At 39.1% G+C, this 14,012-nt stretch overlaps 1 protein-coding gene across 15 annotated transcripts in view; it reads right to left on the reverse strand.

Moving 5' to 3' along the window:
* AMPdeam (AMP deaminase) overlaps positions 1-14,012 on the reverse strand; it is a 231,436-nt gene that overhangs the window by 53,684 nt on the left and 163,740 nt on the right. For all 15 annotated transcript variants that reach the window (XM_070086034.1, XM_070086036.1, XM_070086032.1 and 12 more), the window contains one exon: positions 6,064-6,312. In XM_070086034.1, the coding sequence (XP_069942135.1) occupies positions 6,064-6,312 (249 nt within the window). The remainder of the gene's footprint in view (positions 1-6,063; positions 6,313-14,012) is intronic.

Genomic DNA, 14,012 nt, shown 5'->3' on the forward strand with positions numbered 1-14,012 from the left:
TCTGTCTGTCTTTCCATCGGCTTGTCTCTGTCTCAGGGAGCAGCTAGTAAACTTGTTGGTTTGTGGTGTATGGGCTGCTCTCTGATTGCTGAGCAAGTGACACTGCTATTATTTGTGTCATGTTTATTTATGTCTTATATCTACAAACATTGTATAGCACTTGGCCTGGAATTTTTTGGTTATCCTAGGTAATTTACATTATGTATAATTGTATTTATGAGTACATGTGAAAGACAGAGATATAGACAGAGATACAAATACAGTGTTATAGACAGACAGACATAGATATAGATAGACAGAGATATAGACAGATACAGAGACAGCTAAAGCCAGCCAGCTAGCCAGCCAAATACATAAGAACATAAGAAAGAAGGAACACTGCAGCAGGCCTACTGGCCCATGCAAAGCAGGTCCATGTCACCCCCCAGCTTAGACCAATAACCCACCTAGTCAGGTCACATCCACTGAAAGAAGGAGCACGACATCTGACCCAGTAGCACAAGTTAGTCAGGTCCAACTCACACCCACCCACACCCACTCATGCTTTTATCTAACCTATTTTTACTTTCCTCTTAAAATGTGAGTGTTAATATGACATGACATCAATGAATCACTGGTGTTTGCCATGCTAACTGCTCTAGCTGGCGCTCAGTTGAACTGGTGCTCCCACAAGGTACTAAGTGATCCCCGATTTTTTTTATAGCGCGCACACTGAGTGCACAGACCCTTACTTTCATGTCTGGTTACTCAGGCCTATCGCACCAAATTTGAAGGAATGAAAAATAAAACGTTGATCTACGTTTGGAGCCCACCGCATGTGAACGTATATCTACGTGTGGACAGTTTAAGGGATAATTTTGCTTAATAATGGCCCCAAAGTGCAAAAGTAGTTCTTCATTGTCTAAGAGAAGCTGTGAAATGCTTCCCATCAGTGAAAAAGTGCTAATTCTAGACTTATTTTGCATAATTTTTCATAGGTATGTATGTAAACAAAAAATGACTAATATATAGGGTTCCCTACTATCCACGATAGGTCTTGGAAAGTATCCCCGCAGATATGGGGGGTCCTACAATGTATAGAATATTTTCATGCACATACCTTTAACACTTGATATACATCATATCTGTTGCACTCCTCTGGTCCTCTAAGCTTACATACCTAATTCCACAAACTGAACAGTTTTTCATCAATGATTGTACATTTATACCAAAAATGTTGTAATATTTACACTTATAGTTAAAAACCTAGGTAATAAATTACCTCTGAATTATACAAGAATGCAATATGTCACAAAGCCTTAATGAGAATGAGTGCAGGATACATTTGTCTTACTAACATCAAAAATCACACACCAGCTGACCATCCCTCAGTAAGCAATTCACTAGCAACACCAACTAAATCTCTGTAATATTATTAGTTAAGTTTTGAATCATTTATCATAAAAAAATAATTTTCCTAAAAAATAATGAAAATGAAAAAATGAAAATAAATAATGAGGGGTATCAAATGATTTAGGTAAAGAAAAATTGGATATCACATTGGAGGGAGGGAGTATGGAAGAAGTGAATGCATTCAGATATTTGGGAGTTGACTTGTCAATAGATGGGTTTATGAAGGACAAGGTAAACCATAGAAATGATGAAGGAAAAAAGGTGAGTGGTGCACTGAGATATCTGTAGAAACAAAAAAAAACATTATCCATGGAGGCAAAGAAAAGAATGTATGAGAGTATAGTGGTACCAACACAGTTATGTAGGTGTGAAGCATGGGTTGTATATGCTGCAACAAGGAGGAGGCTGGAGATGTCGTGTCTAGGTGCAATGTGTGGTGTAAATTTTATGCAGAGAATTCGTAGTGTGGAAAATAGGAGGAGGTGTGGAGTTACTAAAAGTATTAGTCAGAGGGCTGAAGAGGGGCTGTTGAGGTGGTTTGGTCATTCAGAGAGGATGGAGCAAAATAGGATGACTTGGAGGATGTATTAATCTGTATTGGAGGGGAGGAGAGATAGAGGTCATCCTAGGAAAGGATGGAGGGAGGGATGGGGTAAAAGAGGTTTTGTGTGCAAGGGGCTTGGACATACAGCAGGCATTTGTGAGCGTGTTAGGTAGGAGTGAAAGGAGACAAATGGTTTTTGGAAACTGATGAGTTGTTGGAGTGTAAGCAGTGCAATATTTTGTGAATGGATTCAGGGAAACTGGTTAGCGAGATTTGAATCCTGAAGGTGGGAAGTACAATGCCTGTAATTTAACCCTTTCAGGGTCCGTCCCGTAGATCTACGGCTTTACGTTCAGGGTTCAAACCGTAGATCTACGTCATGAGCTCAGCTCACTCTGATAAACTGTGAGTGGTAAATTTGGGCCTAGATATGAGAGAATACATCTATGTGGTATGTGTGCACCACATAAAACAAATCCTGCAGCACACTGTGTATAATGAGAGAAAAAAACTGAGACCGTGATTTTTGACTAAAACAGCGAATTTGCAGTGTTTTTTCATGTTTTTTATAGTTGTATTTGTGATTTCTTGGTCTCATTTGATAGAATGGAAGACATATTACAGAAATAGAGATAATTTTGATTGGTTTTAGCACTGGAAATGGCTTGAAACTGAGCTCAAAGTGGCGGAAATGTTAAATTTTTCCCGATGTTCAAGAGTAAACAAACGACCTCACACGTCTAATGCACGCCAGCTGGTGGGTCTAATATACATTCACAAATGTGGTGATGATATTTATACAATTATTACAATATTGCATAACAGTAAATCTTCTATTTTTTGGTGTGAATAAAAATTCATTATGTGAATAAAAAATCAATATGGAATTTATTTGTAAAGCTTCAAAACATAACTAATGAACAGAGGAAATGTTAGTTTAGTTCCAGGAATACCTACATTGTTTATTCTGGACCCTATTTTGAAATTGGAACATTTTGAACTTTGTGTTAAATTGGCCAAATTACCAATTTCCAGTCGCTTTATTTTGTAGTTGAAACAGTTGACTTGGCGATTTCTTGTGCTCAATCGATAGAATAGAAGTAATACTAGTGAAATAGCTAAGAATTTGGTCGACTGGAATAATGTAATTGGCCTAAAATGGGAGTCAAAGTCGGCAAAATCGCCGATTCGTAAATATCGTTGACACATCAAAATTCACGAGAGCATAATTTCGTCAATTTTCCATCAAATTTCGTACTTTTTGTTTTATTACCTTCACAAAAAGATTCTCTACCATTTCATAAGAAAAAATAAAATTTTTTTTTTTTAAATTTCTTGGACACTGGGGCACCACTTCAGATTTTGGCCTTGGACCCTGAAGGGGTTAAAGGAGGGGTTTGGAATATTGGCTATTTGGAGTGACATCTAAACTGTCATATCTGAGTGCCTGGGATCTGATGGGATCATGAAAGAAGTGTTAACAGAAAGGGGGGGGCGGGATACAGTTTTGGAGTGTTTGTTACTTTTGTTCAATAAATGTGTGAAAGAGGGAAAGGTACCTAGGGATTGGCAGTGTGTGTATAGTTCCTTTATATAAAGGAAAGAGAGACAAAAGAGACTTGTAAAAATTACAGAGAAATAAGTTTACTGAGTATACCAGGTAGATGTAAGACAGAGAGCAGGATTGCAGATGAACAGGGAGGTTTTAGAAGGGGTAGGGAATGTGTAGACCAAGTGATTACACTGAAGCATGTAAGTTCTATAACAATGACATAAAAAATACTTATTTATTTATTTTTTAAACACATCAGCTGTTTCCCACCGATGCAGGATGACCCAAAAACAAAGAAAAACCCAAAAAGAAACAAAAGCTTTCATCATTCAACACTTAAGATGTCCCTCCAAACTGCTAATATCCCAAACTCCTCCTTTAAAGTGCAGGCATTGTACTTCCCATTTCCAGGACTCAAGTCCGGCTAACCAGATTGCCTGAATCCCTTCACAAAATGTTACCCTGCTCACACTCCAACAGCTTGTCAGGTCCCAAAAACCATTTGTCTCCATTCACTCCTATCTAACATGCTCACGCACGCTTGCTGGAAGTCCAAGCCCCTCGCCCACAAAACCTCCTTTGCCCCCTCCCTCCAACCTTTTCGAGAACAACCCCTACCCCGTCTTCCTTTCCTTACAGATTCATATGCTCTCCAAGTCATTCTACTTTGTTCCATTCTCTCTAAATAGTCAAACCACCTCACCAACCCCGTTTCAGCCCTCTGACTAATACTTGTAGTAACTCCACACCTCCTCCTAATTTCCACACTATGAATTCTCTGCATAATATTTACACCCCACATTGCCCTTAGACACAACTCTTCCCTGTCTCCAGCCTCCTCGTTGCAGCATTTACAATCCATGCTTCACACCCATATAAGAGTGTTGGTGCCACTAATGTTTTTTGTCTCTACAGATACCTCAATGAGGTAAAAGAGGAAAAGGGTGAGTGGTGCACTTAGGAGTCTGTGGAGACAAAGAACTTTGTCCTTGGAGGCAAAGAGGGGAATGTATGAGAGTATAGTTTTACCAACGCTCTTATATGGGTGTGAAGCATGGGTGATGAATGTTGCAGCGAGGAGAAGGCTGGAGGCAGTGGAGATGTCATGTCTGAGGGCAATGTGTGGTGTGAATATAATGCAGAGTATTCATAGTTTGGAAGTTAGGAGGAGGTGCGGGATTACCAAAACTGTTGTCCAGAGGGCTGAGGAAGGGTTGTTGAGGTGGTTCGGACATGTAGAGAGAATGGAGTGAAACAGAGTGACTTCAAGGGTGTATCAGTCTGTAGTGGAAGGAAGGCGGGGTAGGGGTCGGCCTAGGAAAGGTTGGAGGGAGGGGGTAAAGGAGGTTTTGTGTGCGAGGGGCTTGGACTTCCAGCAGGCATGCGTGAGCATGTTTGATAGGAGTGAATGGAGACAAATGGTTTTTAATACTTGACGTGCTGTTGGAGTGTGAGCAAAGTAACATTTATGAAGGGGTTCAGGGAAACCGGCAGGCCGGACTTGAGTCCTGGAGATGGGAAGTACAGTGCCTGCACTCTGAAGGAGGGGTGTTAATGTTGCAGTTTAAAAACTGTAGTGTAAAGCACCCTTCTGGCAAGGCAGTGATGGAGTGAATGATGGTGAAAGTTTTTCTTTTTCGGGCCACCCTGCCTTGGTGGGAATCGGCCAGTGTGATAATAAAATAAAAAAATAGATACCTCAATGCCTTCATCAATTCTATGGTTAACCTCATCCTTCATAAACCCATCCACTCACAAGTCATCTCCCAAATATCTGAAAACATTCACTTCTTCCATACTCCCTCCCTCTAATATGATATCCAATTTTTCTTTATTTAAATAGTTTGATACCCTCATCACCTTACTTTTACCTATATTCACTTTCAACTTTCTACCTTCACACACCCTCCCGAACACACCCACTAACCCTTGCAACTTTTCTTTAGAATTTCCCAAAAGTACAGTATCATCAGCAAAAAGTAACTGTGTCAACTCCCATTTTGTATTTGATTCCCCATAATTTAATCCTACCCCTCTCCCCAATACCCTAGCATTTACCTCTTTTACAACCCCATCTATAAATATGTTAAACAACCATAGTGACATTACACACCCCTCTCTAAGACCCACTTTTACTGGGAACTGATCTTCCTCTCTCCTACACACCCTAACCTAAGCCTCACTATCCTTATATAAACTCTTTACAGCATTTAGTAACTTACTATCTATTCCATACACTCGCAACATCTGCCACATTGCTCCCCTATCCATTCAATCATAAAATATTTATTTATAAAAATATAGAAATATTTATATATAAATAAAATTCAGAGTAAAAAGTGCTTAAACCTATACATTTTAGGAATTCATGCATGTTTTAAAATGGCTCTTTTTCCTCATTCTATGCCAAATTAAATAACAATCATTCACTACATTGAGATCTGAGAGGGAGGTAATAACACCATAATGCCTATGCACTATGTATAAATTAAATGCATATTTTATAAAAAATTAACATTAATTTTTTATGAGTCCATCTGAGCCAGATCAAGATAACTATTATAATAATTATTACCTTCCTTATATTGTAAAAGTCTCGATGAGGAACAGCCTTCTGAGCAGCAAGTTCTCTCATTTCATTAAGAAGAACATGGAGTTGAAACTTCGAGGAAAGGTACTGTAGACGACGATAACAAAATGACTTCACCGGACCATTGGCAATGAGAGCACAGAGTAAGTTCATATCTTGAATATAGCGAGACAAATCTGGATAGTTGTAAGGTAGAGGTTCATTCCGCTGTACGGCCTCATCATTAGGATATATCTGTTGAAAAGAGGTCAAACAGTTAAATGTAATCTAGAACAACAGTATGTACATATTAGTTACTGTCAATCATTACTTTCTACTTCAAAACTACTGTTAAAAAGCACCTCTTTATCTTAAAGTGATCCTGACAACAATTTATTATACTGAACAAATCCTGAAATCGGTGGGATATGGCCGGTTTGTTGAAAGAAAGAAATCCTGAAAAAATGTTTTTCATCTAATATTGCCCCTGTTCTTGTTTCATTCTTCCTTCAATTCTCATTTATTACTAGAAAGGCATATTTTCCTTGTATCAATTCAGGTACCTAGCTTCATCCTTAATGTAATTAATTAGGATTTTTTATTAAATTACTGAATACCTTCAATATAGTATAAACTAAGTATTCTTATTCTTATGTACTATAAAGAACAAAAAGGCACAATACCATGACTGGAACAATACACAAATAACCTGCACATAGGAGAGAGGAGCTTATGACAACATTTCAGTCCAACTTAAACCATTTACAAAGTCACATTAGCAGAAAAGAGTGAGGCAGCCAATTTACATAAGCGAGTGGGAAAAGGAATGGGAATGAGAGATGGAGAAGAGGAAGTAGTGGTAGGTAAGTAGCAGTAGTAGAAGAAACAGTGTTAGTAGAAAGTAGGGAGGGTAGGTTAGAGGCAAAAGAGAGGAAAAAAGGAGGAGTGAAGGGATGCAAAAGTAAAGGTATCAGCAACAATGCTTATGTACTATGTGTGTCTCATTGTCTGGTAATTGTAAGTTAGTTTAACCCTTAAACTATCCAAACGTAGATCTACATTTGCGCGCGTACGCTCCGCCCTTGATTTTCTCCATAAAAAAAAAAAAATGTAAAAAAAAAAAAAAAAAAAAAAAAAAACAAGGTAGATCTATGTTTGGAGCGCTACGCAAGCAAACTTAGATCTATGTTTGGACAGTTTAAGGGTTAAGGCTGCCTAAAATGCTTTGCATAACAAGGGGTTTTCTATAAAGTAGTTTATACATGTTAACCCTTTGAGGGTCGACAGGCCCTCTCCGAAACTCATTCTCAGGGTCGGCCAAATTTTAAAAAAAAAAAAAATTATTTTTTCTTATGAAAAAGAGTTTTTTTTTTTTTCTAAACATTATAGGCTAAACAAAAAATTTTTACCGTCAATACTTACCGAGATATGGAGGCGTGAAGTTTGCCAAAATTGAACAACATCTGGTAACATCGCCAACTGCCGTCACCCGGTATTTTTCTATTTACTTTTTTATGTACTATTTTCAATTATTTTTCAATTTTTCTTTTTCTGAGTAACTTTTATGGCCTCTGAGGCCAACATGATCAGTATTTTGCAAGTTATTTCCTTTTCAATACTGCACAATAAGGGCGTAAATACTGTTGTCATTATTTTGTTTATAGAAAATATTTACACAAACAAACGATATGAAATGTTGTTTATTACTATTTTTCTATATTTTATATACACATATACAGTCACAGGGAATGTTTCTAGAAGTTCTGCAGCCTGTGGAACTCTTTGAAACATGGTGTCATGCACAGTGGTGTTTTACACTCCTCACACATAAAACAAGTGTCTCTGCGTTGTTGTGGGCGTTTTTTTGTATGTGCACAGACGTAACACCTCTTCTGAGCCTTTTTCTTGAAAGCAGTAGCAGGCAGTTTTACCAGGAAGTGATCACCATGCTTCAGACGAGCAGGTAGTTGTTGATAATTTGGTGGGCGGTCAATTGCAGGTGCTGTTCCTTGGTACTTGAATACTATTTGTCTGATGACAGACAAACAGAATTCGCCATACTGTGGTTTGTTTCTGGTCCTCATCTTATACATATTATAAGCATTGAGCATGGAAATGTCCAGAAGATGGAAAAACAGTTTGATGTACCACTTATAACTCTTGCGAACACAATCAGCAAACCCAATCTGCATGTCACATTTGTCCACTGAACGCATGTTGAAGGTGTAATCAATCACAGCTGCAGGTTTTAGAATGGGTTCATTGCTCTCTCTATGCTGCCTGCCACTGTCTGCCATTTCATTAGGGTGAACTGATGACGACAGTGTGACATCTCGTTTGTCATACCACCGAAATGCCATGATGTCATTGGCAGCAAACGCCTGCACCTCACCTCTGCGAGTGCCAGCGTCAAACCTGGGCATATGTTTCCGATTTGCACGCACTGTGCCACACACATCTGTCATGTTCACTCACAAAAAAATCACTGAGTGAGGGGCTTGTGCACCAGTTATCTGTATATAATATATGCCCCTTACCAAGGTATGGTTCTATCATTGTTCTAACCACATCACCTGAGATGCCCAATAACTTCCTGGTATTTTGCAATGTATAACTTCCAGTGTACACAATAATATCCAATACCAGACCACTGTAACAATCACAAAGCACAAACAACTTTATACTAAAGTGTTTCCTCTTGCTTGGTATGTACTGCTTGAAAGAGAGTCTTCCTTTGAACAGAATCAAAGACTCGTCAATTACAAGCTTCCTGAAGGGATAAAAATGCGTACTGAATTTCTCTTTCAGATACACAAACACATTCCTAATCTTATATAACCTGTCAGTTCTGTCAGGCCTGGTTTTGTCTGAGAAGTGAAGCATACGTAACATTAGCACAAATCGATTCACTGGCATTATATCACTGAAACCTGGGGTTGCAATCAGGCGGTCTGTTGACCAGTATGATTTCACTTTGTGCTTATACACATGTGGCATAAGCCTTATTGTGGCAAAGAAAAGATACATCTCAGCCACAGTTGCCTCCTTCCACTGGTGTAGATGTGATTTTGGTGAAAGTAATGTGTTTGCCATGGTGTACTCATAGTATGTGTTGCTTTCCATGACAATACTTTCCATCAATGGTTCGTCAAAGAATAACTAGAAACATTCCAGTTCAGTGGCATTGTTCCCAAGTGCACAAGATGGCCGTATTCCACTTTGGCTGTCATCAAACTGCTGGGCATTTGGAACAAAATTGACAGCTTCCTGCCAATCCCAGGTGTGGTCTGCTGGTGGGTACTGGACAATGACAGGTGGTTGTGGTTGTGGAGGTTGTGGTTGTCGAGGCTGGTGTGGTGGGTGGGTGGGGGATGGTGGCCTTTGTTGTAGATCAGCTGAGGCAGCGGCGTGGGTGGCAGCGTGGGTGGCAGCGTGGGTGGCAGCATGGCCCACTGCTGGTGCCTCACCGCCGGCACCACTACCACCACGCACATTTTCCATCCCAACTGCAACAGTATCATCGTCATTTTCACTCTCTGTTCCTGTTGTACAGCCACGGGATGTACTCCGAGATGCACTCCTTCCCCTTGGAATAGCATATGGCACACTACCAGAGCGCATATATCGTTGTATATACTGACGCTTCACTGGGGAATATTGCACTTCACTATCACTACTGGAACTAGTTTGAAGAGCTTGTAGTTCATATTCACTATCACTATCATCACCCATGCTCTCATCTGAGTCTGGGATTTGGGAAAATAGAAGTTTCCTCTTGGATTCTGGTACAACTGAACGTGAACAAGACGGCCCAGCACCAGAGGTGGAAGGCTGAGGGTCGTCTGGGTTTTCCTCACTATTACCGATATTATGGTCATTAGTTTCGGTCAAAACCTCACCAAAACCTTGAAACTCATCTTCACTGGCACTTCCATCTGTACTAGAACTGTCACTGGGGAACAAAAGTGTCCCAATTTGCCGAGGCAAATTGGGACATGGTGGATATTGTTTACTAAGATGGCATTCCCACAATGCACCACTGGGTCCCAGATTTTTTTTCTACCATGCACACCGACCACACAGACCCGTTCTCTCACATGTAGGCCTACCAGCCATATCCCGCGAGATTTGATGGTGCTAGAATTTGTGCGTACTAGTACGTCAAAAAACCCTGAGCGTAAGACGTACTAGTACGTCTGAAACCCTCAAAGGGTTAATTACCCTAAGTGTATACTGTACAGTATAAAGTTTTTTTGTTTCTTTTGTTTAATTTCACTGACTTTATGATGGGATGGGAAGTACAGTGCCTGCACTCAAATCCAAATTCCTAAATTTTTTCACATTCAGAGTGATTAAGATCTACATTATTTAGTTTATAAGTGCCATGGTTATTTTCAACCCTTTAATTATCAAAATGTAGGTCTATGTTTTCACTGCAAGAGCTCCAAATATTTTGATTTTTTTTAAACAAAGAGGGCAATTTTCTGTGTGTAATAAGACAAAAAAAAAAAAAAAAAAAAAAAAAATTTAGTATCAGTACATATCGAGATATAAGGTGGCAAAGTTGGCACTAGATGCTCATCTGATGGCAATGTGGAGTCCTGCTGTTTGCAGAAATGTTGTCGATATACAAAGACAAAGGCAAGACAAAGACAAAATTTATTTCTTTGCAAAGGTTACAGTGTATAATTACATTTTGTAACATGTTGTTAGGTACAAAGAAAGCCACTAACATGCTGGGGCATTTCGGGCAGATTAATCCTAATGCTTACAGACTACTGAAGCCTAGACAAGTATAGTGGTAAATTTTAATTATACATTATTTTCCTTACTACAACAGTGAAGTAGCTAATATTTTATGGTAATAAAATCTATAGTTGTGATGTAGCATATAAAAAAGTATTACAATTTAGCACAATATACAATAGTACAGGAAAAATAAAATAGGCAGGAAAAATAAAACATTGATCTACGTTTGGAGTGCTAGCGGTAACAAAGTAGATCTACAATTTGACAGTTTAAGGGTTAAAGGGTTAATTTCCAAGGCTTAGAACTTTGCATCTGTTTACATTAAACTGCATCTGTCACTTCTCCGACCACTGCACTGGTCTATTCAGATCTTCCTGTAGCACTCGAGTCTTCTCATCAGAGTTAATCTGACGGCCTATTTTGGTGTCATCTTCAAACATGCTGATGTCACTACAGTGGTCCCTCGTTTTCTGTAATTAATCCGTTCCTGGAAGTGTGACTATTATCGAAATTGACGATTTTCGAATCCATTTTCCCCATAAGAAATAATGTAAATCCAATTAATTTGTTCCAGACACCCATAAGTATCAACAACAATTTTTTTTTTACCATTCAACATGACAGTTACCTTTATTGAAGGCTATTGTTGATGAATGGAAGACAGGGAGGAGGAGAGTGGGAAGAGAGGTTATTGTTTGGAAGGGAAATCCCCCTCCATAAGGACTCTAGGTCACTTCAGGGGTCACTTGCCTAGATTAAATATAGATTTACATGCAGAAAAGAATACCAAATAAATGTAAAGCACTAATAAAATGTAAATGAACATTGGTAATTGGGGTAGTTGATGAGTGGAACGGTCTGCCTAGTAGAGTGATCGAAGCTAAAACATTGGGAAGTTACAAATTTAGGTTGGATAAATACATGAGTGAGAGGGGTTGGTTTGAATCTGGCTTGCACATGAGTAAATAGGTTTATCAAAGCTTATTGCTTGGGTAGCTGTTATGCAGTTAGTGGGTTGGATTTGTGAAGGACCTGCCTAGTATGGGCCAACAGGCCTATTGCAGTGTTCCTCCTTTCTTATGTTCTAAAAGCTATGGCTTGGGTAGTTTCAAATTTAGGTTAGATAAATACATGAGTGAGAGGGGTTGGATTTGAGTCAGACTTGCACCTGAGCTTTTTACTTGGGTAGCATTTGTTCTGTTAGTAGGTTGGATTTGTGAAGGACCTGCCTAGTATGGGCCACTAGGCCTGTTGCAGTGTTCCTCCTTTCTTAAGTTCTTATGTTCTTATTTAACATCACACCTACCTTTATTGAAGACTTGATTGTGTGAGGGAGGGATGGGGAGTTTATTGTTGGAGAATATGACACTAATATCAACTCTGTGGCTTATTTATCTATCACAATTCAACTAATATGACATAATAAATAATACTAATAACATAGAAACATGGAATATACTCCAGAATGAATAAAATAAGTCATTATGTATGTCACAAGGTGTTGTGTTGTGTTGTTTTTGGGTGTATATGGGCCACTGAGAGTAAGCCGTCCTGTACTTAACTCTGTGAAGAAGTGTCTTGTGTGCTCTCCGTGGACTGAACCAAGATGCCCTCCATCGAGCAACTTTACCAGCAGCTTAAGGAAGAATTGAGAGTAGCGAAGATGGAGATACGGCGATTGACTGAGGAAAACAAGAGGATTCATAGTAGTCCTCCTGTTTTGAGTCCTTAGGTCAAGAAGGGAACGTAGTCAGTGGCTGGACAGCATGGAACGAAGTTGATGATCAAGAAGATGAATGGAAAGGTAGAAACGATGAAGAAGAAAGAGACTGCTGTGGAAACATCTAATGCATTCTCTGTGCTACCCGACGAATGTGAGTCGACTACTGGAAACGTCACGACGAACGACACCGAGAAAGGTAAGAATATTGTTGTTGTTGGGGATAGCCAGATTAGGTACATGGATAGGGCATTCTGCTTGAAGGACAAGAGTAGGAGATAGAGGGTTTGCTTTCCTGGGGCTGGGATGGAGGATATTGTTAGCCGGCTTGACAACATCATGAATGGTAATGGGATCAATCCTATTATCTGCCTCAGTGCTGGAGGCAATGATGTAGGCAAGCGTAGAAGTGAGGATTTAGTTAAAAGGTTCAGGACAACAATAGACATAATTAGGAAGAAGGGGGGCACCCTGTTATATGTGGCATTTTGCCAAGAAGGGGTGTTGGAAATGAATGGTTGTCCAGAGCAATTGGTATTAATTGTTGGCTGGATAAACACTGTAAAGATAATGCAGTACCATTGACAACTGGGACAACTTCTATGGCCGAAATGACATGTATGCCAGGGATGGGGTTCACTTATCCAGGGCAGGTGTGGGTTTTCTTGCTAGCTCAGTTGAGGGGGTTGTTAGGACTTTAAACTAGGATTAGTTAGAGGTATGGGTTTAGAAATGATAAATAGTGAGTATGGATATACATGTATTGACTTATGCTCTGATATTAACCCCTTCAGGGTCCAAGGCCAAAATCTGAAGTGGTGCTCCAGTGTCCAAGAAATTTTGAAAAAAAAAAAAAAAAAAAATTTCTTACAGAATTAAAGAGCATATTTTTGTGAAGGTAATAAGACAAAAAAAAAAAATTCTGATCAGTACTTACCGAGATACAGTGCCAAGAAGTTTGTCAAAAATGATGTGGTGGCGGCAACATCGACGAATTCCACATACGCACATTACATTATTTAGCGGTTTTTTAAGTTTTTTCTTTTCTTTTCCAATTTTTTTCTATTCCTACTAACATTTGGGGCCTGAGAGACCAATACTGTATATAATGTATATATATAAACTCACTGTATTGAACACAATAGCCGCACTAAAGTTATTATCATATTATTGTTTACCACTGTTGTTTATTACAATAAACATGCACAAATATTGTATAATACTAATGTTCTATCATATATTTACATATTTACAATCACTGGACATGGTTTTAGAACTGCTGGAGCTTGTGGAACTCCTTGAAACAAGGCACCATGCACAGAGGCATCTTACATTCCTCACACATAAACCGAGTGTCTTTGCGTCTTTGTTGCCGTCGTTTTGTTTGTGCACAGACGATGCATCTCTTCTGAGCAAATTTCTTCTGAGTTGAAGGAAGCTGTATTATGAAATGATCACCATCCCTCCTCAAACGCTTGGGTATATC

This window comes from Cherax quadricarinatus, chromosome 18, assembly GCF_038502225.1.
Source record: "Cherax quadricarinatus isolate ZL_2023a chromosome 18, ASM3850222v1, whole genome shotgun sequence".
NCBI classification, from domain to species: domain Eukaryota; kingdom Metazoa; phylum Arthropoda; class Malacostraca; order Decapoda; family Parastacidae; genus Cherax; species Cherax quadricarinatus.